Source organism: Falco naumanni, chromosome 8 (genome assembly GCF_017639655.2).
Source record: "Falco naumanni isolate bFalNau1 chromosome 8, bFalNau1.pat, whole genome shotgun sequence".
Classification (NCBI taxonomy): domain Eukaryota; kingdom Metazoa; phylum Chordata; class Aves; order Falconiformes; family Falconidae; genus Falco; species Falco naumanni.
In genome coordinates this window covers 39662792-39685277 of record NC_054061.1, presented here as the reverse complement: position 1 = coordinate 39685277, position 22486 = coordinate 39662792, and the positions used below count along the sequence as shown (strand labels likewise).

The following is a 22486-nucleotide window of genomic DNA, read 5'->3' as shown; positions in this document are numbered from 1 at the left end:
CACTTCTACCCCGATGGTCATTCCTCTCTCTTGGGTAAAGCACCTTGAACCTTCCCATTTCAGCCCAGCTCTGTGTGTGGTACCCCGCAGGGTGCACCAGAAATGGTGCAGAGGTGCAAGACTGGAGCAGCTCAGAAGGCTCAGACAGCCCCTCCATGTGAGGAAACATGACTCTGGTGGGACTGGGACAGATCCCACCTGTGGGTCAAGGAGGCTGCACTCAGCCTTATGGAAGAGAAGAGGTTTGGGATGTCCAGCCCTTGGGGAGCCAAGCCCTCACTGGCAACGGGCTCTGGAGGCTCAGCAGTGGCTGTGGGGAGAGGAGGTGTCCTGCATGCTCTCTGTGCCCAGTAGTGTGGTAGTTAGGATAGCTGCGCAGTGGCTGCTTCCCAGTTAGGGAAGCATGAGGACACTGTTTTCATAACCACAGGCACACTGGCGTCTTGCCTGTGGCTCCCAGACACTCAGCGAGGGAAGCCACAGAGCAGATCTTGAAGGTTGGTATTGCATTGGGAGCCAGCTGGCCCCGGGAGGGAATGAGCTCCTGCGATCAGGAAGCATGTGCCCTGGAGCTGCCTGCACCCAAAGCATGCTGCCTGCAGCCCAAAGCACCCCTACAGCACAGCACTTGCACCCCTGACCATGCCACCTGCAGACCCACCAAGATCAAGGGATATTTTTATGTTTTCTGTTGAATGTCCCAGGGTCCCAAGCTCAGACGGGGTTTCTGCAGAACCAAACAGCATCGGGCACTGTGGCTTGCCGGACACAGTGGCCAGGCTGTGTTGAGAGTCTTGCCCCGGCTGTGCTGGCATTACTGGTGTGCCATTTCACAATGCTATGTTCCCAAAATGGGGTGGGGGTGGGGGTGTGAGGGCGTGTGTGGGCGTGTGTGTGTGTGTACAGGGAGAGCAAGCTGCAGTCTTTGCAGCCCCAGGATGATCAGAGCCTGGTCCCTGGGTGGGGGATGTGAGATGTGCTTCAGGGGAAGAACAGCCCTGCCCTGCATCCTCTCTCTGCATCATCAAACACACTTTGTCCCCACTCCACTCCCCTCCCCAGCTCTGCCCAGACAGGGGAGCCATGTGCTGGGATCCAGCTGCTGCAGCACAGGTGGCATGGGATTAGCAAACAAGGGGAGCAAAGGGGCTGGCGAATTGCAGGGAGAGCTTGGCCGTGAGTCAGTCATCACCCCAGGCAGCCCTGAGATCACAGGCGCCTGCAAAGCAGCCCCTGGGAGGTGGGAAGCCAATGCCACCTACAAAGTGCCAAAGCATGATGAATGTGCAGAGCCCCACTGCCCTGGGCAGCACAGCCCTGGGGGCCCATGGGTTTGGCCAGCCTGGGAGGGAGGGGAGAGATGGGATGGCCTGGGGACATCAGGGGTTCCAACTAGTGCTTGGAGCCAAGAGTGAAAGTCAAAGGGCTTGGGGAATTGGAAAAAGGGCCCTGGTATTGGGGATGGATATTGGCAATGGAAAAGCAGGACCTCAGAAGGGAAAATGAACTGCTAGAGCACACTCTGCCAGAGAAAACTTGCCCCACAGAGGCAGCACCACTTTCATGCCCCACAGGGTGAGCCTGGGTGCCCTGAGCTCCAAGCAGAGATCCCACCCCTGTGAGGTCACCAGCCCCAGGTCTTTGATGCTGGCAGCCCCTGTGGTGGCCACGTGCCCTGCTGTTCCACAGACAGACCCACACAGATCACAGGAGCCCCCATGCTTCCCTCCATCGCCTCCAGCACCCTACCCTTCTCCTCAGCTCCCAAAACACAGCTGGGTCCAGGGGCAAGGACCCCATTCACCCAGTCCCTCCTGGAGGGACAAAGTCAGCTCAGGGTCAGGGGTGGTGAAGGGCAGAGCATCTGTCCCAGCTGACCCAGCTCCCCGCTGCCTGCAGGAACGTTATGAAACAAGGACACAGGCCACTCCCCACTGGGCCCAGGGCACTTGCTTCCTTCCAGCCTGGTATTTTCCTCCTCGATTTGGGTTTTGTTGGGTTTTTTTTATTATTATTCATGGTTTTTTGTGTAGCCCCAAGGGGCATGCAGCCGTGGGAGGAGCGGGGAAGTTTATCAGCCGGCAGATACCAGCAGCATGATTCACTGCCTGGCCCCCGCAGGCTGCTGCAGCCAGATGGGTGCCCTCCCTGCCACTGCAGCGAGGTGCCGCTTGCAGAGCCTCATCACCTGGCCCATCCTCGCTGCTCTCTGGCCCCACCATCCCTCCCCAGGAACATGGGGGGCACTGGCGCAGCCCCTAGCCCTGGCACAGCCACGTGGGGCCAACAGCCAGGATTCCCACAGTATGGATGAGGTCCAGAGTGCATCCAGCTGGGCAGAAGCCTCCCAGCAGCCACCTTACAAAGGTCTGGGGTGCCTGCGGGGCATCTCCACCTGCTGCCAGTCTGCAAACAGCTCCTAGTGAGATGGCAGCAGAGCACCGGGGACAGTGTCTTGCACCAGTGGGTAGGAGCGCTGAGGGTCCCCTTTCAGCCTTCTGGCACTCTGCAGGAGCAGAGCGCCCTGGGCAGCAGGAATAGCAGGGTGCTGCAATCCGAAATACCCCATGCTGTCTCCAATCCACTTTTATTCACAATCAGAAAATAACTTACCATACAATAACACAGGCACGCACAGCACAGCCCTGGGCACCCTCCCCTCTGGCCACAATACTACAGCCCAAGCTGGCCCAAGCTCTGCCCTGGCAGAGGTGAGCCCCAGCCCAGGGAGCTGTGTCCCCTCTCCATCCCACAGGATGCTCCATCCCCATCCTGTGCAGAGCACAGCCTCGCACGTGGCCGGAAGAACGTGTGCACAGTGCCAAGTGCATGTGTCCTACCCCTCCCCTCCCACCCTGGGCTCCCCATGCCCTGCTGTTCCCCCACCCCACCCTGCCACGTCCCACTGGGTGCCAGCGGGTCCTCCCCTACCCCCATGCCCACCCTCCGCCCCCCTGAGCAGTGCTGGTGTCGGCGGTCTGTACAGCATGGCCATGCGCTCCCCGGGGCCGGGAGCCTTGGTGCTCTGTGTGGGGCCAGGTGGGCGGCAGGCAGTGGGCAGCCCTGCCCTCCCCAGGTGACGACAAAGTGCTGATTTTGGAGGGTGCCGAGCATCTCCTCTCCTGCTCCCCTCAGAGTGGAAGGAAGCGGGTACCGTGGCTCCATATCACCCCCAGCGCCGATCCCTGTCTCCCTCCCACACCATGGGCAGGCATGCTTGTCCCTGGCACCCTGGGGTGGGCACCCATCCCTGCCCAGCTACTTGCAGACACTGACCCACTCGGTGATGCGACACTCCTCGCAGGCTACAAAGCAGCACCAGTGGAACTTGCAGTTGCAGCGCTCGCTGCGCGTCTGCCTCAGGATGTTGTGCCCACGGCCGCAGCACAGGCTCTCGCAGTTGTCCATGCCCGGGCTGGTCTTGTTGCACAGGCGCCCTTGGGTGCCCAAGGAGTCCAGGGCTGGTTCCCGCTCGCAGAAGTCAGGTGACTTCTCAAAGTAAACCAGCTCACTGATGCCGGCCCGGCGGCGATGCCGAGCGTGACCTGGCTCCAGTTGCCCGGCGTTGCGGTTGTGAGGTCGGATGAGGGTGGCCCCGTAGAAGCGGTCCTTGAGCAGGGACCCCACCAGGCGAAACTCAGGCGTCACCTGCCAGCACGTCTTCAGCTGGCAGCTCCCCGAGGTGCCGTGGCATTTGCACTTCCTCCTCATGTTGTCCATCACCACCTGGGTGGGGAAGGAAGGACAGAGGGGTTAGCATGGAAGAGACATTTTTTGGGGACCGGAGAAGCCATTATAGATGGAGCTCTCTGTGGGCTGGCACTATGGGAACACCGAGAGCTGGCATGAGCAGCCTTCAGAGCCCTGGCGCAGTAAAGTCAGTGAGGCTTCACCCTGTTGCTGTGCCCAGTGTCACCCACGTACCCCACCCTCTTCCTTCCCATCCTGGCAGTACCAACTGGCTTTTACACTCCAGCAAGGGATCAGCACCTAAAGGAGAGGGTGAGCTCCCTGACCACAGGGAGGAGGAGGAGGAGCCTGGATCTTACCTTCCACTGCTGCTTGGCTCCAGCATCATCAACCTGACCATGGACCCCAGTTAAAAGCTGGTGTGGCTGTATCTTTGCAGCCCTACTGGGAACCCCCAGTGCTGGGATATCCCACACACCTCACTGTCCAGGAGCACTTGGAAGCAGGGCAGGTGGGAGGGATGCTTTCCCCTCCCCAGAGCTTTCTTTCCCATAAAGCCCCAGCTCCAGGAGTCCTGGCAGCAGCTCCACTTTCAGCTCTTGCTTGCTTTCTCACAGGGGCCCTGTGCACAGCATCAGGGGGCTGAGGTGCTGCCTCCCACCATCACCCAAATTTCAAGCAGGGAGCAGAGATGCTCACAGCCCTGACTTGTGGTTTGGGGAGGCTGCAGTGAGGCCAGTGCTACAGACCCACCCCACATGAGCACTCGGGTGCGTGGGCTGGGCTGTGGACATGGTTTGGGCTGGCCAGGGAGCACAGCTCATGCAGGGGCCAGAGGCCAGTGTTGGGGCAAGGAGGACCTCGGGCTCCCTGTGCAGTGCTGCTGAGGCCCCAGGCTGCATGCCGGGGTCCCCCTATGACCCCCACCCCTGCAAGGGATGCTGTTGTTGCTGTGCCAAGGGAAACAGCTCATGCCCAGCGATCTCCAGGGGCACAGAATGGCTGCACATCCCTGAACAGCCTGGAAAGAGGGAGTTTATACCATCCTCTGTTCTGACCCAAAAGGGATTCCCTGCTGGGTCGCATGCCCCCATGCCCACGTGCTTGCACGGGCTCCAGCAAGTTCCCTTCCCATGGGGGGACCCAAGCCCCACAGGGAGCCAGGCTGGGGCTTGCAAAGACTATTGCAGGCTGATGCCCACATCCAGGGCCACGCTCCAGGGCTCAAGGGGAGCCCAGGGGGCATGTGGCCCTGCGCAAGGTCCCATCGCACAATGCCAGCCCTGCCTGGCTGCCCGGCTTCACGCCTGACACGCGCTGCCTGTTCCTGCCTGCTCCCTGGGGGGATGCGTGTGTGAGGAGTGCCCTGTTTTCGTAGGAGTTGGGTAGTTTTTACTCCTTGTTTTCTTGTTTTTGAGTAAATCTCCCCGTTGCTAAGCAGTCATGGTAATGCAGGCAGGTCAGGAAAACATGCCTGGAGCTCGGAGCACACAGCAGAGAGGTCTGGGCTGGGCTGGAGCTTGGCTTTCATCCTGCTGAGAGTCCTGTCTCCTGCCGGGAACAGCCTCCACCTCACAGGTAATGAGCTGCCTGGCTTCTCCACCATGCCCTGGGTGTGCTGACTGGGAACACTGGCTGCTCACCACATTTGTCCTTGCCACCATCCATGGGAACACACCGGCACTTGGGACCCCATCCTTTCCCACATCCCCTCCCTGCTCTCTTAGCTGGACCAGGGAAAATCTGCATATAAGGGCTGTGGCTGGAATGATCACCACCAGGATGGAGGGGACAGTGGCATGACAGTTGGATGGGGGCTTATTTGGGGCTACAGCTGGCTGCAGCAGGGGCTGGAGAAGGCAGCGTCTGTGTGCCATCTCCATCACCCAAGTCATCACCACTGAGCATCCCAAGGTCCAGCACCAAAGCACACACCCATCGCTGCCCAGGGATGGCTAGTTCTTCCTCCTGCATGGGCAGCACAGCAGGGACAGGACCCTTATAGAGCTGGGACACCCAAGAAGGACCTGTCTAAGCCTCGGCCCCATGCTTTTGCCATCAGATCTGCACAACGCACCCCTACCCGGCCACGTCCTTCTGTCTCACAGACACCCAGGTTAGGCACATGCCCGGACTTGCTGGTGCTTTCTTTCACACATTCCCAGCTCCTCCCAGACACGCTCATAAGAGCTTTATCGTAGGTCTTTGTTGTGAGAGTAATGGGTAGTTCCTGGCTGCCTTTCATCCTCTCTTGCTCTCTGATCTGGTTAGGAGGACCTGCACAGCCTCTTGCACGCTTCTTCTCCTCTTTGCTGGGGAACATGCTCCCTCCCAGAGACGCAGGACACCCAACTCAAGACCAAGGTGACCATTGCCACCATTCGAGGATGCTGCGCATCCCCTGCAGCTGCAATCCCCTTCCTAGCTTCACAGTTGGACTGCAAAAGAGGAAAGAATCAGCATGTTTCTGCCTGGTTTCGAACTAGGGACCTTCCGCGTGTCAGGCGAATGTGATAACCACTACACTACAGAAACCCTCAGCCCATAATCACTGCATGTGGCTCTTGCTGGGATTGCCACCGCCCCCTGGCATTGCAGGGTCTAAGCTAGGAGACAGGCTCACCCGTGTGCAGAGCACCCTTGGGACACACAGGGACCGCAGAGAGGATGCTCAGAATCAGTGAGATGCTAGAGAGCCCTGGGTACTGCAGCTGCTCAGAGAGGGATGGTGTGTGGCAGGGCACAGCAAGTGGCATGTGTGTCTACATCACTGCTCTGCTCAAAGGTTTCAAGCCTTGGGACTTGAAGGGGAGGACCACAGAGCTGCTGCATCCAGCACGGCTACTCACTTTCCTGGCAAATCCCAGCAGATTGCTCCTTATTACAGCAGAAAGGTAGTCCTAGGAGTGAGGAGAGCTTGGGTGGACAGGGGACCCACGGCATTGCTAAAAGAGCAGGTGGGGAGCTGGAGGACTCATCCCCAGGCAGTGTGGATGGCCAGGTCCAGCTCCGGCAATAAGGATGGCACCAACAGGCACAGACCGAGCACAGCATTGCCTCCTTGCTCCAGTGCATGGCACCCACAACCATCACAACCTGACCCACACACAGGCTCACACCCTCATCTCAAGAGGGTCCCTGAGCTGGGCAGCCATTCCAGCCAGTGCTTCCCCACCTGCACTGGTACCATTCCCTCCTTTCATCCCTTTGGCCCTCCTCTGCCTCTGCTTCCAGCTTCCAGGGTTCTTCCATCAGTCCAGCTCTTGTCTCCGAAACCACCAAGAGCCAACATTGCCAGTCCTGTGCCTGCCTGCCCTTGCGGACAAGCAGAGCTCAGGCATTTTTGCTGTTGCCGGATCCCACAGGCACCATGTGGTGACATCCCCCACATGCAAATATTCCTCTCTCACCTTCCCCTCCTTCTGCAGGGGGCTGTGGGACCTTCCTTGGTAAGCGGGCAATACAGACCCCAAATTTCTGAGCACTGCCGAGTCCCAGTGGTTTAGGTCACGCAGAGCTGGAGGGGAACTAGGATAAGCCCTGCATCCAGAATTGGGATGGGGGATCTTGCCTGGCTTGGGGCAGAGTAGCTTGTGAAGGATTTAGCTGCCTAATGCTGAGCGAGCCTTCACCATGTGCAAGCAAACAAATCCAAACAAGCAAAAAGCTTCAGCTTTCCCCAGGCATTTACAGTTTGGCCAAACTGGGACAGCTTCTTTGGGGTGGTAAAGCTCAGCTCCAGCACCAGGGAAGGGCACACATCAAGGTCCTGCTCTGCAGCGTCCCCATCTCACAGCTGGCTTTAAACATGCTCAAAGCAAAAGGCACATCCAAACATCTGAGCCATCCGAAGGAAACACTCCCTGTGGAATTCTGATCTTTAATTGCTTATTCCTGCAGCTACTACACACACCCCTGCACTGCCTTGGCAGCATGTGACTGGTGTCTTGGGGACAAATGTCCCGCTGAATTCATGGGATGGGGTCTCCCTGGCACCTGCTAGGAACAAAGGCAGGCAGGGAAACGCAGCCATTCTCCCAGCGTCTTCTGCCTGCACGCTTCTTGTCTCCAATGTCCGGCTGCTTTTAAACATCAGCTTCCAGACAGAGTGAGCTACTAATTAGCACCTTTAACGAGGCCTGACATCATGAAAACAGAGGGGAGGCTGCCCTGCTCGCCTGGACAGGCTCCAGCACCCCCTCAGAGCCAGCAGATGAGGCTGTGGGCTGTCACCTCCACTCCCTCCGCACTTCCCAGCTGGTACAGGCGCCTGCTGCCTGCCTCAGTCCCGCTCACATCTGCCCCCTCGGGACACTGGCTCCCTCTCCAGGGGCAGAGCCTCAGCTGGGTGTTGCACAGCCCGTACCATGTCCTCAAGATGCCTGTGCCTTTCTCCTCCTTGTCCCATAGCTCCCTCCCAGTGCAGCTGCCTGACACCAGTTTACCCAGTCCCTAAGAGGCAGGAGCTGGCATCATTGCTGTGCCACCCCTGTAGCACCACTGCAGCACAGGCAGATGACAGTGGCCTGAGCAAGTGTCCCTTGGCATGGGGGCAGCAGCAATGCTCAGAGGTGCCCTCCCCGGCAGAGATGCTCAGCAGCTGGGCTGCACCTTTTCTCTGGGCAAAAGCAGGGAGAGGGGGTGCCTCAGGGGCAATCCCAGCCTCACACGCGTGTACCACTGCAGCCAGCACGAGCCCCTTGCAGCCCTCCCATGCACGTCCCAGGGACCCTGTCCCCACCACCATCACCCTGCCCCCCCGTCCGGTGCCCTGCTCACCTGCCGGCCCACACGGTTGTTGTGCAGCCTCATGCGGGAGTGGATGTCCCTGTAGGTTTCCCGGGAATCGAGGAAATCCTTGGAAAACTTCTCCCCATAGTCCACATCAGGGCTGCACCCTCCCCATTCCCAGGAGTCCTGGAGGCCAGGGGTCTCGGCTGGCATATGCTCCATGTGCACCCCGTGCACCATGCCTTTGCCGCGGTTCATGGCCTCCAGCTGGAGACGATGCAGCTTGCGCCGAAAAGCCTCCTCATCGCCCCGGCGCTTCTGGTCGCAGCCACAGGCCTGCAGCTTGCCAAGGGCACAGGCGTTGGACACGGCGTGCACCACGCCGGCGGCTGCAATGGCATAGGCAAAGGCGCTCTCCCGAAAGCCTGTGAGGAAGAAGAGAGCAGGGCTCAGGCTGGGTGGTGTGACCCCTGCAGGGAGCTGAATGAGCCCAGCATCATGCTAGGGTGTAGGAAGCCAGAGGTTTGGTTTGTGCCTTGCTTTGTCTTGATGTACCAGCTCCCACCTGGACCATGAGCTAATCCTCATTTGGTGCTCTCCATCCCCATCCCCACGAGGACACATTGCTGCCCTGAAGCCCAGCCTTGTCCTGGCCAGGATCCCAGCTCCCTCCAACACCCTGCCCTCACATTGCCCCAGGAGATGCCACCACTGCATCGCTCAGGCATCAGCGTTATGGCTCGGATGGGAAAGGCAGTATGTGCTCCCCCATCCACTCAAGAGTTTCCTACTATATTAAATAGAATGCTGGTTGAGGAATACTTGTGCTGAGGAATGGGCCATTTCTGCCTACCCACAGGGTGCAGGATCAGACAATAACAGGAGCAGGCAGCACTGCCTGCCAGCCACATACATCTGCCCATGGCCCTTCCCTCCCCAAGCCCCGCCAGCTCCCGCAAGAAGCTCTAAATGCGATACTGCACTGGAAAAATCGAGCATCCCTGGTTAGTTAGAGCATGCTGTGACCACAGCGCACGCTGCCAGGGCCAGCAGCTGGTTGTCATTAAACGCTGGGGAACGAGGACATTTGCAAGTGTCATTAGCTGGGGATGGGGCGGATGGGGACAAGGACAGGTCCCATGGCAGTGGCTCCATGGAGCTGCAAGCAGGGGCTCCCCAAGGGCCACTTGGCTTTGCTGCAGCCAGGTTAAAAGTCTCCCCTACCTGGGAACTTCTATTTCATTTTAAATGCAAAGTAATATTGTTATTTGTGGTTCCAAGGCCAAGCAGAGAGCATGCAGTGCCCTTTGCTTTGGTGCACAGTGACCAACCCCAGCACAAGGAGGGAAGGAGAGAGAGCCAGATTTCGTGCTGTGGCTTCACACGTGACTAAATAAATAGTTGGAGTTCACCAGCCTCTCTCTCACTGTTGTACAAGAGCAGCTTGATCAACCCTGGCTTTGCCACAGCTGAAAAAGTTTTGGGGCTTTTTCTCCAGCAGATCCATGCCAACAAATGGGGGACTTGGGTGAGCACCCCAAAGCACAGATCTTGGGCAGGGACTCTGCCAGCTCCCTGCTTGTACCGTAGAGTCACGAGAGGTGAGAGTACAACTGCTCTCTGCTGCCGTTGCCAGTCCTTGGCGATGCTCCCCATCACGCAGTGGTTCGCTGCCACCCGCTGAGCAAACGCTATGATCTTATTAAAGGGAAATGAAACGCAGCTCGGAAACCTGCATTTAAAGTCATGCTGCTCTTTTGTGTGTTAATTTGACACTGGTGCATTTAAAAAATTAACGAGGCGCTGCTTAAAAGCCAGTGGGAGCCTCTCCCAGCTTCCCCTTGGTGTGGGACAAGCTTGCTCTCAGCCTGCCTCTTTCCATGCACAAGTTGAACAACATTTTTCAGCAGGCAGGTAATGGGGCTGCTGGTGCGTACACTGTGCAGCCTCCCTGGGGAGAGCGCTGGCAGGCAGCGCCTGCAACACACCCACATCACTGTTAGAGTGGGGCAGCCCAAATCTGGGGAACTTCAGCCCCCAGGTGAATGATGTCAGATGGAGAACTAGCACAGGAAAGTCTCCAGGATCTCCAGATCCTCCCCATATCAGTTCTCCATCCCCACAGCCTGGGCCAGCTCCAGCCCTTCATGAGCCAAACCCAGGCATAGCTCAAGAGCAGGGACTTGTCACTGCCACCTTGCTTGGCATCCTGGGCTCCTCATGCAGCCAGTGCCAGGGGATGGCAGCAGCAAACCCTCCACCAGACACAACACTCTCCTCGGCCCTGCCTTTCCGTTAGCCTCTTTCTCACACATTTCTCCAGCCTAACAAATAATTTCCTATGTGGCATCTCCTTAAAATCCTTTCTGGAGCCCAGACAGAAGCTCTACCCCACCCAGTCTGTCTAGCAAGCTTGCTTCCTTACAGGGAAAGAGGCTAGGTTCGTTTGGTGCCCTCCATTGCTGGGAAACCCCTGGGGTCAAGCCCTAGCCCTCCTCCTCCTCTTTCCTCTGCTGCTCTCCAGCCATGTGCAAGCTGAGGCACTGATCCTTGTCCTTGGAGCTACCATCTCCTAGGCTGCAGACAGAGGTGGGCTGGTCCCCAGGACTCGACATCCCAGTGCACTGGGAGTCTTGTCCACATAACACCCTGGCCATTTCCCCACTCAGTATCACTCCACCTGGCCCCACTGCTCCTCCCTGCCTTCTCCCCTCCTTCCCTTACCTGCCCTCATGGGGAGCTGTGAGCAATGGGGAGGAGGGGGCCAGGGCAGCACCAGGACCACAGCAGCCATGCCAGCGCAGTTCTGCTTGGAGATTCAGTTTACATTCCTCACTCTACCCCAGCCATGCCAGAGCCCAGAGGATTGCAGCAAAACAGCGAGCAACGTGGCTGCAGGCGACAACCACCAGCCTCATGGGTTCGGTGAGGGTGGGAGCTTCCAGGAACCGCAGCGGAGCATGGCGTGCAGCAGCCAGCCCTGAGCCCTTTGGAAGGGAGGCTCTACAGCTGCCCCAGACACCTAAGCCCTCAGTGGTGATGTTTGAATCACCAGATCCCTCCAGAGACCGCTGAAGAGGTTGTAGCTGTGGGAGGTACAAAGTATTGCATCCTGCAGGGAAGAAGAAATGGAGGACACCACCCTGACACCACCGCCGGCATCCAGCCTGCCGTGTACTTAAAGGACTGTGCTGGGCAGAGGATGGATCTGAAATCTTGGTCTCAGGTCAGATGCCAATGCAGCTTTCTTAGCAGGGGAAAAATTTCCCTGTCAAGATGCACCTAGGAGACTGGGGGGAATTTAGCAGGACCCCCAGTCCCAGCTGGCACTGGCTTTGCCATGGATGCGGCACTTTCTTCATCTCTCATGCCCATGTGGGATGAAGGCAATGAGGCCAGCTCAGGCACAGCTGTGGGCTCCATGTCTGGGGACAGAGGAGAGCTGGAGTTACGGCCTTCCTTCCACAGCTCGCCAGCACATCCAGGCAGCGACACCCTGCTGGCACCCATCACTGCGGTGCCTGGGTGGCATCAAGGAGGCAGGTAGGACAGCCTGGTCTGGGCACACCCTGGGGTACCCCAGGGATGCTCAGCTGCCACCGCCATGGGCAGTACCCCCCAGAAGTGGGAGGCAGCTGCCAGGAGCTGCGGGCACATTGCCCCAGCCCTGCTGGCTGGTGAGGCGGAGGAGAGCTGCTCCCGCCACCTCCTGCAAGGCCCGGGGAGACGGCCAGTCCCAACACGCCGCCTCTCCCCCGGCCCTGCTCCCCCCCCTCTCCTTCCCTCTCCCTAATTAAACTGCAGGTGAACCTGCCAGGGTCTGGCCTGGCGCCAGGCGCTAAACGCCTCCCTGCAGATCCCGACTTGCCTCCCTGCTCCTCCTTGAGCGTGCCAGGGGCAGCCGGCAGCCCTTGCTCCCCATCCGCCCACAGTGCTCCAAGCCGGCAGCTCTCAGGGCTCTGCAGGCTGCAGGGAGCTGGCCTCAGCCCCACACCTCCGGCAGTGATGCCCTGGCCCAAGGGTCTCGCTTGCGCTCATCAGCTGGGGGAAGGAAGGTCCAGGGATGGGGGCACTCACAGGGATGAAGCCAAGCATCCAAAGCACCCACGTGTGCTTCGGGGCTGGGTGGGCAAAGCCCTTGGTTTGCCTGGGGGTACCAAAAACCCTGCCAGCAACCCAGCTGCAGCTGCACCGGGCCAGGCGCTGTGGTCTGCGGGCACCAGAGTTTGGCTGGGGCTCTGCAGAGCTGGGAGCTGGGGTCCTGAGCTTGGTAGCACCTCCCTGGATGGCTGTAACAGCACCTGCCTTCCCTCAGCCCACAGCAAGGCCTCCCCAAGCTCCAGTTCACAGCTGGCTGGGTCCCAGCACCTGGCGTTTCCAGCCTTGCAAGGAGCTCCCCGCTCCTTGCTGTAAGAAATAAAGGTTTGGCCATGGCCATGCAGACCCCTTGGTACCAGGGAGCCCTTCTAAGGAAGACACAGGGCATGCAAGCATCACCTGTCCCTCCAAAGGCTGCAAAAGGAACCGGGCGATACTGTACCCCAGAGCCACATCCCCTCCAGCCATGCACCCTCGAGGTTCAAAGACACCCAGCTCCTCCGTGGGAGTCCCAGTTCTTTCAGAGCTCCATATAGATGGGGTTATGATGAGCAAAGAGGAATACCTAGGGAGGAGGGATCCCTTACCACACTTCAGACAGCCCTTACCCAGCAGCCGGACAGTCCCAGTCCTGCTGGCATTGTACCCACCCATGGGTGCGTGTGTACCAGACAAAGACAAAGGTGATGGTGACCCATCACCATCTGCAGCTTTCTTTTTGGCAGGCACCCAGGCACAGTTCAGCCTAACCAAGTCACAGTGCCTGGAAGCCCGCAGATGTTGTGGAAGGATCACATACTGGGGGCAGAAGGCCACTCACTCCAGCGAGGTGGACACAATTGTGCTGTTCACACTTGGAGCAGGAGCAAGGGACCTGTCTCTATTGCTGGTGCAGCTGCAGCCATCTGCCTCCACCCCACTGCTCCATCCTCCTACATCTGCCCCTGGGGCCAGGAAAGGATGTCTCTGCTGGCTGGGCCAGCACATGGAGGGAGAGGGAGGGACAGCAGAGAGGGATGGGACCAGGAGCAGGACTGGAGGGTGCTAGCAGGGGTGACAGTGCCAGGGAATGGGCAAGAGGGTGGCAAGAACACAGGCAGCCAGCTGAGAAGCCAGGGAAGATGGGAGAAGAACTTGCAATGGCAATGCAAGCCTGGATGCATGTGGAGGGGACATGGGCCAAGGAGGATGGGGGATGCAGATGGCACCGCAGCCTCAGCAAGGGGTACAACAGACACCCCACATCCCAAGGGTGCAGCATCAATAGACCAAACCTGAAAAACTCACAGCCTATGGGGGTGTCAAAAGACCCCAGGGGCTCTGTGAGACCAGGGATTGTAAATCCCTCAGCACCCCCTGTTTGTCCTCAGCTAACCTGTTGTTGTACCTCGTAGATGCTGTGCCCTGCATCCCAGGGATGGCTGCATCTCCCTGCTACCTCTGGCAGGTCTGTTCTCTGCCCAGGATGCTGTCAGCATCCCTGTCCCCAGCTATGCTGCCCAGAAGCCACCCCAGACTCCTAGTCCTGTGTGATTTGAAGCCTTCTTGCTCATTCCTCGTTCCCCAGGGCTTGCACTCAAACTTCCAGGATCAGATGAGTGGGATGGGAACACAGGCATTCATTTGCCACTGTCCCCTGCTCTGTTCCCAGGGGATGACTTCCCTGGCTCCACCAAGTGCCTGGATGCCAGGCAGAGCATGGGACAGGTACCGGCGCTGCACCCAGATGGCTCATGCTCATGCTGGGGAAGATGCAAGAGATGCAGGAGGACGGGGCGGAGGTGGGGAATGGAGCCAAGCGGGGAGAGCAGGAGGGAGAAGCCAGCTACAAATAATTTAAAGTGAGATTCACGCACGGCTGAACTGATGGCAGAAGAAGTGGGAAAAGGAATGAAAGATTAAAGGGGTCTGTCACTTCGGGTTACAAACAACGATCCTACAAGTACGTTGTGTTCCCAGGCACAGCAAGGATGAGGCAGGGTGCTGAGCAGAGACCTGGTCCCTGGGGGTCAGATGCATTAATGCCTGTGGCGCAAAGCCTGCACCCCTTGCTTCCACCACTCGCCTCTCCTCCAGCACCAGGCTCAGGAGGTGCACCCAGCAAACTCTGATGGCTGTGTCCATAACAGCTGCAAGGCACAGCTCAGAACTCCATCTCCATTATTGAGGGTCACGAGTGGGCTGGAAGCAGGCCAGGACACCAGCCTCAACCATGCCAGAACAGCTCCGAGCAACCGCAAGGGATGGCCTAGGTGCTTGGGATTCATCCTGCACCCTCTGCTGCCAAAACAGGAGTGCCATGAGGTGCCCATCTGCTCTGCTGCTCCAGCCCTACCTCCACCCCTGGTGCTGGGTGCTAGGTCTCCATCCCAGGAAATGAGATCCCACTGGTGCTGGGAGCCTGGGCTGAGCCATATCCAAGAGCTCAGGACTGGGGCAAGAGTCCAGGGGCTGCAGCAGTCCCACAGCCATCGGTCACAGCCCGGACAGCTGCGGGAAGGGCTGCTGTGGCACCTGAGACACAAGTGAGCTCCAAGTCACTGACCACCACCATGCGTGGTGGGCTGAGGCAGGGAGCAGAGTGTCAATGCTCTCTGCAGCTGCAGCTTGTCACCCAACCTGGTGGGACCCAGAGCAAGAAAGCTCACCTGGGTGTGTGAGAGGCTTGAGCCAGCAAGTCAGTGTCTCCTGCTGCCCGAGGAGACTAGAAGTGAACTGCATTCCTCAGAGGACCTGGAAATACCTCGATGCTTATCAGGGCTGATGGTCCCCACCCTCCCTGTCAGGCCCTAACCTGGGCACTTCTCCTGGAGGGAAGAGACACTGCCCTTCCCCAGGCACCAGCATGCCCAGAGGGACCATGGCTGCTCCATCCCACCACAGCCCTGATGCCACAGTGTGTTCCAAGGTAGCATCCCCTCCAGTGAAGCTTTGCCCATCTGCCCTGGACACAAGGGATGTCCCAGTACCAAAACACTTCTGTGCTCTCATATCCAGCCATCTCCCCACCTGCTACAGCTGCCTGGAGGCTCCTGCCACCCCATCCCTTCAAAGGCACGTAACCCTCAAGCTGTCAGTCTCTCCTCTGTGAAGCTCTCCTCACAGTCCCAGGGAAAGATGGTGCATGATGTGGAAGGATGTTCCAGGAAGGAGAGACAAGAGGCATCTCTCTGCTGGGCACCAGGCTAGGAGACTCCTAAAGTGGGTAGGTGAGCAGCATCTTTTGTAGTTTTCACCTTCTTCACGAGCTGGAGGAGCACTGTGTTTGCCGGGCACCTTGCCTGCCCTCAGCACCCTGCCTGCCTGCCACTGGCACTATATTATTCTCTCCTGCCCACAATCTGGGGCAACAGGCACTCTAGAAATGTACTGAGGCCCAGGCTTCAAGCAGGATACTTCGGTGAAAAGATACATTCCAGTCCTACAGAATGTCCCATCAGGTCACAACCCTGATCTAGACCGTGCAGAGAAGCCCCTCTGCACCCCCAGAGTCTGCTTCTGAGGGAAAGAGTATCAACTGGGGAGGCTCCGATACAGGCAGTGCTGGCCATGCCTGCAAGGGAGATGTGGAGACCCTGGCACCAGGGCTTGGCAGACTATGGAGAGCTAGAAGAGCCCTCCAAGCAGCACAGGTTGGGGGTCTGTGGGCAGGTGAGCTCCCAGGACAACCTACCTTCCCTCCCCTGCATGCCACCATGCCCTAGGGTCCCATAAAACAGAGAGCCCTCAGCTCTGGCATTGGGGAGCAGGCACAAAGGCAGGACGCCAGGGTGATGGGTTTGCAGAGCTATGTCCCATTAGCTAGGGGCATTTCTGCTCACTGTGATGCACTGAAACACCATCCCCAGAGCAGGGACGAACCAAGATGCTCGCTGCATCCACCAAACCAAATTCCAGAGTGCAGCATCTACCTTCAGAACCACCACCTATACTATATGTCCATGGCACTGCTCCAAACGTGGGCCTACTGCACAGGGGGGGTAAGGTGCCAGAAAGCAGTGGGGCTTGGAAGGAGCCTTGAGCACAGCTGGGGTTGGGCAGGGAGAAGCCAGCATAGGTACAAAGGTGCATGGAGAAGAGCCCGGCTTTGCCACAGCACAGTGCTGCTTGGTCTGGCAGACCCTGGGGTTTCTCAATCTCTGTCTGCCTCCATCCATGGGGCTGCTGAAGAACTGGCCTGGTGCCCTTGGCCAGAAAAGAGCTGTGCAAAGGCCCGTGGGGAGCCCAAGAGGGATCCTGACAGCAAGGGCTGGGCAGAGGAAGAGGTAAAGGAGGGAGACCATCCTTACCTCTGCTGAAGATGATGCTCTCGTAAGGGATCTTGTTCTTGGTCTCGAGGCTGGAGCAGTTCCAGCGCTGATCCCGGAACTGATGCTGGCACTCGTGGATGGCGATCTGGATGCCCTGGATGGCCGAGGCAGTGACGTCAGGGTGGCGCACGCACACCTCCAGCTGCCTCCGTGTCAGACCTGGCAGGGTCAGGCACACCGTGTTGGCGTTCAGCACCGGCTCCGATGGCAGCTTCAGTCCCAGGATCTCATTGGAGCAGGAGCTGGGAGAGAAAGGGAAGCTGGTGAACTCAGAGCAAGCAATGTGCCAACTGCTTGCTTTCCCTTCAGGGAGGCGGAAGAGCTTGGCGGGGGACATACATGGGGAAGGGAGATGCTCCTCAGCCCACACTGTGCCAATACAGAAGGGTGGGAAACACCTGAGCACAATGGCAACTCAGCCAGACAGAGATGCCCCAGCAGCACTGGGGCCACAGTCCTCTCCAGCCATATCGGCACAGCCTGGACATCCCGGCAGCCTGGACCCAGCAGCAGCCAAATTGGCCCCTCCTGCCTCTACCACCCAGCATCCCCTGGGGCTGCACCCCCTCTGTGTGCTCCCCCAGAGATCTCCTGCCCTGGCCATGCAGTGCAGACTGCCCCAGCTCACTTTCCCCAGAGAGCATAGGTTTCCCCCAGGAGAATCCAGAGACCACAGAGCAGGAGACCCATCCCAGGTCCAGCTCCATCTGCGTTGCTGGCTGATCCCCTCCCTGCATCTCCCATATGCCCCTGTCACTGCTGGTCCTCACAAGGGAGGAAACCAGAGGGACCAGCCTTTTCCTGCCAGCTCAGCTGGGAAATCTGGAGCCAAGCACCCTGCCGAACATACTCAAGCTCCCAGCAACAATCCCAACTCCACCGTCACATCCCAGCCCCACTGGACCTGATGCCTGTCACCACAGAAGCACAGAGACCATTGGATGGATGGGTGCAAGGGGAGGCACATGGTCCTTAGTAAGGTGCAGGTACTTATACAAGTAGAGATGCTGCCTGAGGAAACAGGGGGGTAGGCAGAGTGTAGATGAACAAAGCATGTCCAGAGAGAGGTGCCTACGTACCTCTGTGTAGGCACTCTGTAGGCGGTACAGAGGTGCCTAGGTGGTACACAGGGCAGACAGATGCGGAAAGGTAGCTGAAAGGGGAGGAAGCGTTTGCCCAGCTCCAGGGAATGGCTTGAAGAGCCCTGGGATCCACAGTGTCCAAGCAGAGGACTTGCAAAGCGAGCAGCAGGCAGCAGGATGCCCAGCAGCATCCTGCATCTTGCAGCAGAGTCCATCAGGAGCTCAGCACCGCCCCACTCCTTGCTCAGGACAGCTCAGTCCCTGCTGAGAGCTCTCTCCATGCCAGGCTCCCTCTTCCCTGGGACAGCCAAGGGCTGGGTCCCTAGGAGGAGCAAGGACCTTGGAGCCTTTTGAACCTTGATTACAAAGATGAGACTTGGAGGATGCTGGAGGATGGACTGCAGCTGCCTTACGGAGCAGCCAGTTCTCAGGGAGAAGGCTTACTCCCCTTCTGCTCACACAAATCCTGCAAGCCTGGTGCAGTACACAGACAGAAGCAGCTGTTCAGGGGTGAGGGACTGAATTCCCCAGCTCAAGCGCTTGCCCACCTCTGGAGGAAGGGCTCAGTCCCAAGGCCCCTGCTGAATTACAGCTTGCTCAGGGGGGAAGGGGAGCTGTCACGGCCAGGCTACTGCTTTCTCCAGCTTTCCAAGCGTGTTTATACCCATCCCACCACTTCCACAAGCGATATGTGGGTCTGCCCCAGTGCAAATCCACAGTGACTCAAACAGGGAGAGCTGAGGTGGAGGGAGAGCAGACAGAAGGAGAGTGGCAGCGGGTGCATCCCTCCAAAGCCCCTACACAGGAGGGGCAATCTTCTGCCCGGCTCCTGCACTCATTCAGGCTGTCGAAGCAAGCCCTGGCTGACACGAGATGCAAAGCAGGTCCACAGCTACTACCACCCCCAAGCCCAGCAGCTCCTAGCCCAAGCACTGCAAGGACTTTGTCCCCTGCCTGTTCTGAGCCAGCCACAGTGCCTGCCATCTTCTCCCAGGGCATCCTAGGGAGGGGGGCAGGGGGAGGGTGTTATGGTTGTTCTCCCCATTGCACAGCTGGGAAACTGAGGCAGGGGCCCTTGTCTAGGGCCCAGAGAGCGGAGGGCAGGTCCTGCCTTTTGCTCCACCCAGGGCTCAGGGGGACCAGGGACTGGCAAGAAGCTGTCACTGTCACCCTCCCTAGGAGGACACAACGCTCCCCCCAGCTCTCTTCCCCCTTGAAATCTGGATTTAAACTTGATTTCACGGTGACAAGCCCCCAGGTCACAGGCTGCAGCGGCTGCTGCTTTAATTAATACAAGTCCCAACGTTAACAAATTATATTTAAAGGGGCTAGAGGGAGGGGGAAGGGCGGGGGACCCCCCCCCACACACTCACACCAGCACGAGGGTTAACCCCTGGCTGCCTGCAGCGCACAAGTTTGGGAGCAAGCAGAGGGGAGCTGCCAGCCACCCGGGGGAGATGGAGATGGACCGGGGCGGTGAGTGTTTGGGGCCGTTTTCTGGGAGGCAGGAGGCCCCCTCTTACCCCCCCGGCTTTAGGATCAGTGGAGCCGGGGAAGAGACGCAGGTGGATCCCCCGCCCCGGTGTGCGCCCCTGGGACGCGGAGCCCAAAGACACCCATCCCGTGACCACCGTCCCCCACGACAGTGGCATCCCCGCCGGCATCCCCCCGGCCTCCGCGGGGGGGCCCGGCAGCGAGGCCCGTTCTCCTCCCGAAGAGAGCAGGGAAACTGAGGCAGACAGGGCGTGCGCCGGGGCGGCTCCGGCCGGGGAGGCAAGGGGACGACCTCCCGGAGCGGGGGGAGCCGCGCATCCCGCCGGCGCTCCGCCGGGCCGGGGGGATGGCGGAGGGGCGGGCAGCGGCCCTGACAGCGGCCGTGAGCGGGGGCCCGCAGCCGTGCGGGGCCGGGTCGGGGTGGCGGGGCAACCCCGGAGCCCCCCTGGCAGCCCGCCCCCGGAGCGGGGCTGGGCGCGGCGGCTTCCCGGCGCCCTCCCCGCAGGGCCGGGGCGCTCGGCGGCGGCGGGGCTGGGGTGGGGGGAAGCTCCTACCTGGGTACCCAGAGGCTGAGCAGCAGCGAGCAGAGTCCGTGGGCCAGGGCCGGGCGCATCTTCGCTGGGGCAGCGGCTGTGCGGGCTGCGGGCGGGCGGGCGCCTTTGGGGCAGGGGCGGCGGGGCTCGGCGCTGCTCTCTGCCCGCTTTGTTTGTTGTGGGTTGTTTGCTTGTTTGTGTTTTCCCCTCTCCTCCCTCTCACTGGCTCCCTGCGCGCCGGGGCTCGGCTCGCCGGGGCGGCTCTGCCATCCTCCCGGGATGCCCCCCCCGCCTCCCGCCGCCCCGGCGCCCGCCGAGCCCGGCGATAGCTGCGCGCCCCCCGCCCTGCCCGCAGCCGCCCCGCCGCGCTCAGCCCCCCGGCTCAGCCCCCCATGGCGGGACGCGCCGGGGGGCCGGGGGGGCCCTCGTCCCGCGGGGCGCGCTCCCCCGCCGCTCCCCAGGGCGCCCCGGGGCTCCGGGGCCGCAGCGGGCTTGGGCAGGGCTCGCCGGGCGAGCGGCTCTGCGGCTCCCGCGGGGCCCGCAGGCACATGGGGAGCCGCGGCCCCCCCCGCCGCCCCCTGCCGCCGGTGTCGCCGGGCCGCCGGCGGAGCGGGCAGGGTCGCGGCCGGAGCGCCCCGGGAGCGCTGGGCGCGGAGCGGCAGCGGCGGCGGCTCTGCCTGGGATCGCGCTGCGCCGAGCATTACTCAGCGCCCGGAGCCCGAGTCCCGACACGTCCAGACAGGAGCCCGCGGGGGAAGGACGGGGCAGAGGGTGGCAGCGGGGCGGGGAGCCGGCGTGTCGCACGCAGCCTGCCGGGGAGGGAGCGGGCGGCGGGGGGGCGAGCGGCGGCCGGGGGGAGCGGGCACGGCCGGCGGGGGATCGGGCGCGGGGCGGGGGGTGCGCACGGGGAGGAGAGGGGTGCGGGGGGGGAGTAGGGGCGGCGTGGGGGAGTGCGCACGGGAAGCAGGGGGAGTGGGCACGGCGCGGGGGAGTGGGCACGGGCTGGGGGGTGAGCGTGCACAGCGTGGAGAAGTGTGTGCGGTGGGTGTGCGCGGCGTGGAGCGGTGCGCGCAGGGAGTGGGTGAGTGCGGGGAGCGTGCGTGGCGTGGGGGGTGAGCTGGTGAAGGCGGGTGTGCGTGGCCTCGGGGGCAAGCGTGTGCGGGAGGTGGTGGTGTACGTGGGGTGTGAGGGGAGTGTGCATGGTGTGGGGGGATATCCACCGGGACTTGGGGGAGTGTGCACAGCCTGGGGCAGCATGCGCAGGGCACGGAAGAGGGATGCTGTGGGCATGGGGTGAGTGCGCAGGGTAGGGGAGCGTGCACAGAGCACAGGGTGAGTGCACACAATACGGGTCGGTGCATGGCATGGGATAAGTATACACGAGGTGTGGGGTGAATGTGCACAGCCTGAGCGTGCTCCAGCTGTTGGTGAGTGCACAGGGTGTGGGATGATTGTGCATGGCATGGATGAGTGTGCGTGGGGTGTGGGGTGTGTGTGCACAGCGTCCAGGAGTATGGGGGAGTGTGTGCGGCACAGGGTGGGTGTACACTGCATGGGTGAGTGTGCATGGTGTGGTTGAGTGCCCACTAGGTATGGAGAGAAGGTGCATGACGTGGGGTGAGTATGCATAGCAGGGTGAGTGTGCGTGGAGTATGAAAAAGTGTGAGTGGTGAGAATGAGCATGCATGGAGTGTGAGGTGACTGTGCAGCCTGGTGTGAGTGTGCAGTGCTTGTGAGGTGAATGTGCACAAGGCAAGTGTATGCAATGTGGGTGAGTGTGAACCATGTGAGTTGAGTGTGGTTGGGACATAGGGACAGTATGGAGCATGTGGGGCAAGTGTGCATGGGATGGGTAATGTGCGTGGGGTATAGAGAGAGTGTGCATGGTGTGGGGTGTGTAAGGAGTGAGTGTGCGCGGCAGAAAGTAAATACATGGGGCGTGGAGTGAGTGTGCACAGGGAGAGAGGTGTGCATGGCATGAGATATACAAGGAATGGGGATGAGTGTGTCCATGGTGTAGGGCATGCATGGGGTGCATGGAGGTATCAGGGCATGCGCATGAGGGCATAGTGTGAACTGCAGGTGTGCAGGAAAGTGTCCCTGCTGGTGTGAGGCACATGGGTACCTGTCTCTGTGCACAGGGATGTGAGTGTGAGGAGCACGTGCTGAGGGTGTGACTCTGTGTGTGTGGGCACAGAGCGTGGCTGCATACATCCTGTGCAGGTGCCAGCCCTGTTTTGTGCTCCCCCAGCCCAGAGTCAGGGAAGAAACGCTGCAGGGCTGATGTTTGGAGGAGCTGTGGATGTGGCTCTAGCTTCCCTTGACAGGACCACCAAGCACTCCCTGGCTCAGTTTCCCCATGAGCCCTCCCAAGCTGGGCACCCAGATTGTGTGCATGTCCTTGGCACCATCACCCCAACACCTAGGCACCACTTACCTTCATGGGGTCCTGCTGAGCAAAGGAGTCTCCCATCCATCTGGGAGCTGTGCGGTGGCCTTGCAGGCTGTCCCTGTGTCCTCCTGCAGCTCCTTTGGGGACAGAAGAGTG

The 22486-nt window shown here is 60.2% G+C and overlaps 1 protein-coding gene and 1 non-coding gene across 2 annotated transcripts; both read right to left on the bottom strand.

Annotated features, from left to right (window-relative positions):
- Window positions 1-2954: 2954 nt before the first annotated feature.
- Window positions 2955-20767, bottom strand: WNT10A (Wnt family member 10A). Its single transcript, XM_040604066.1, has 4 exons — window positions 19960-20767; window positions 16809-17071; window positions 8470-8846; window positions 2955-3726 (listed from the first exon to the last, which is right to left on the bottom strand). The coding sequence occupies exons 1-4, from the start codon at window positions 20637-20639 to the stop codon at window positions 3259-3261; spliced, it is 1788 nt and encodes a 595-aa protein (XP_040460000.1). The 5' UTR covers window positions 20640-20767; the 3' UTR covers window positions 2955-3258.
- TRNAV-GAC lies at window positions 6153-6225 on the bottom strand. The gene has a single exon. It is a non-coding gene; the product is annotated as a tRNA-Val (tRNA).
- Window positions 20768-22486: the final 1719 nt, after the last annotated feature.

What these genes read in the sequence shown, in the direction of transcription:
- WNT10A (XM_040604066.1), bottom strand. Translation starts at nt 20,639, where the DNA reads ATGCTCGGCGCAGCGCGATCCCAGGCAGAGCCGCCGCCGCTGCCGCTC. An exon ending in GAGCATCATCTTCAGCAGAG is followed by an intron (nt 8,847 to 16,808) that starts GTAAGGATGGTC and finishes TCTTCCTCACAG; the next exon opens with GCTTTCGGGAGAGCGCCTTT. An exon ending in ACAACCGTGTGGGCCGGCAG is followed by an intron (nt 3,727 to 8,469) that starts GTGAGCAGGGCA and finishes TTCCCCACCCAG; the next exon opens with GTGGTGATGGACAACATGAG.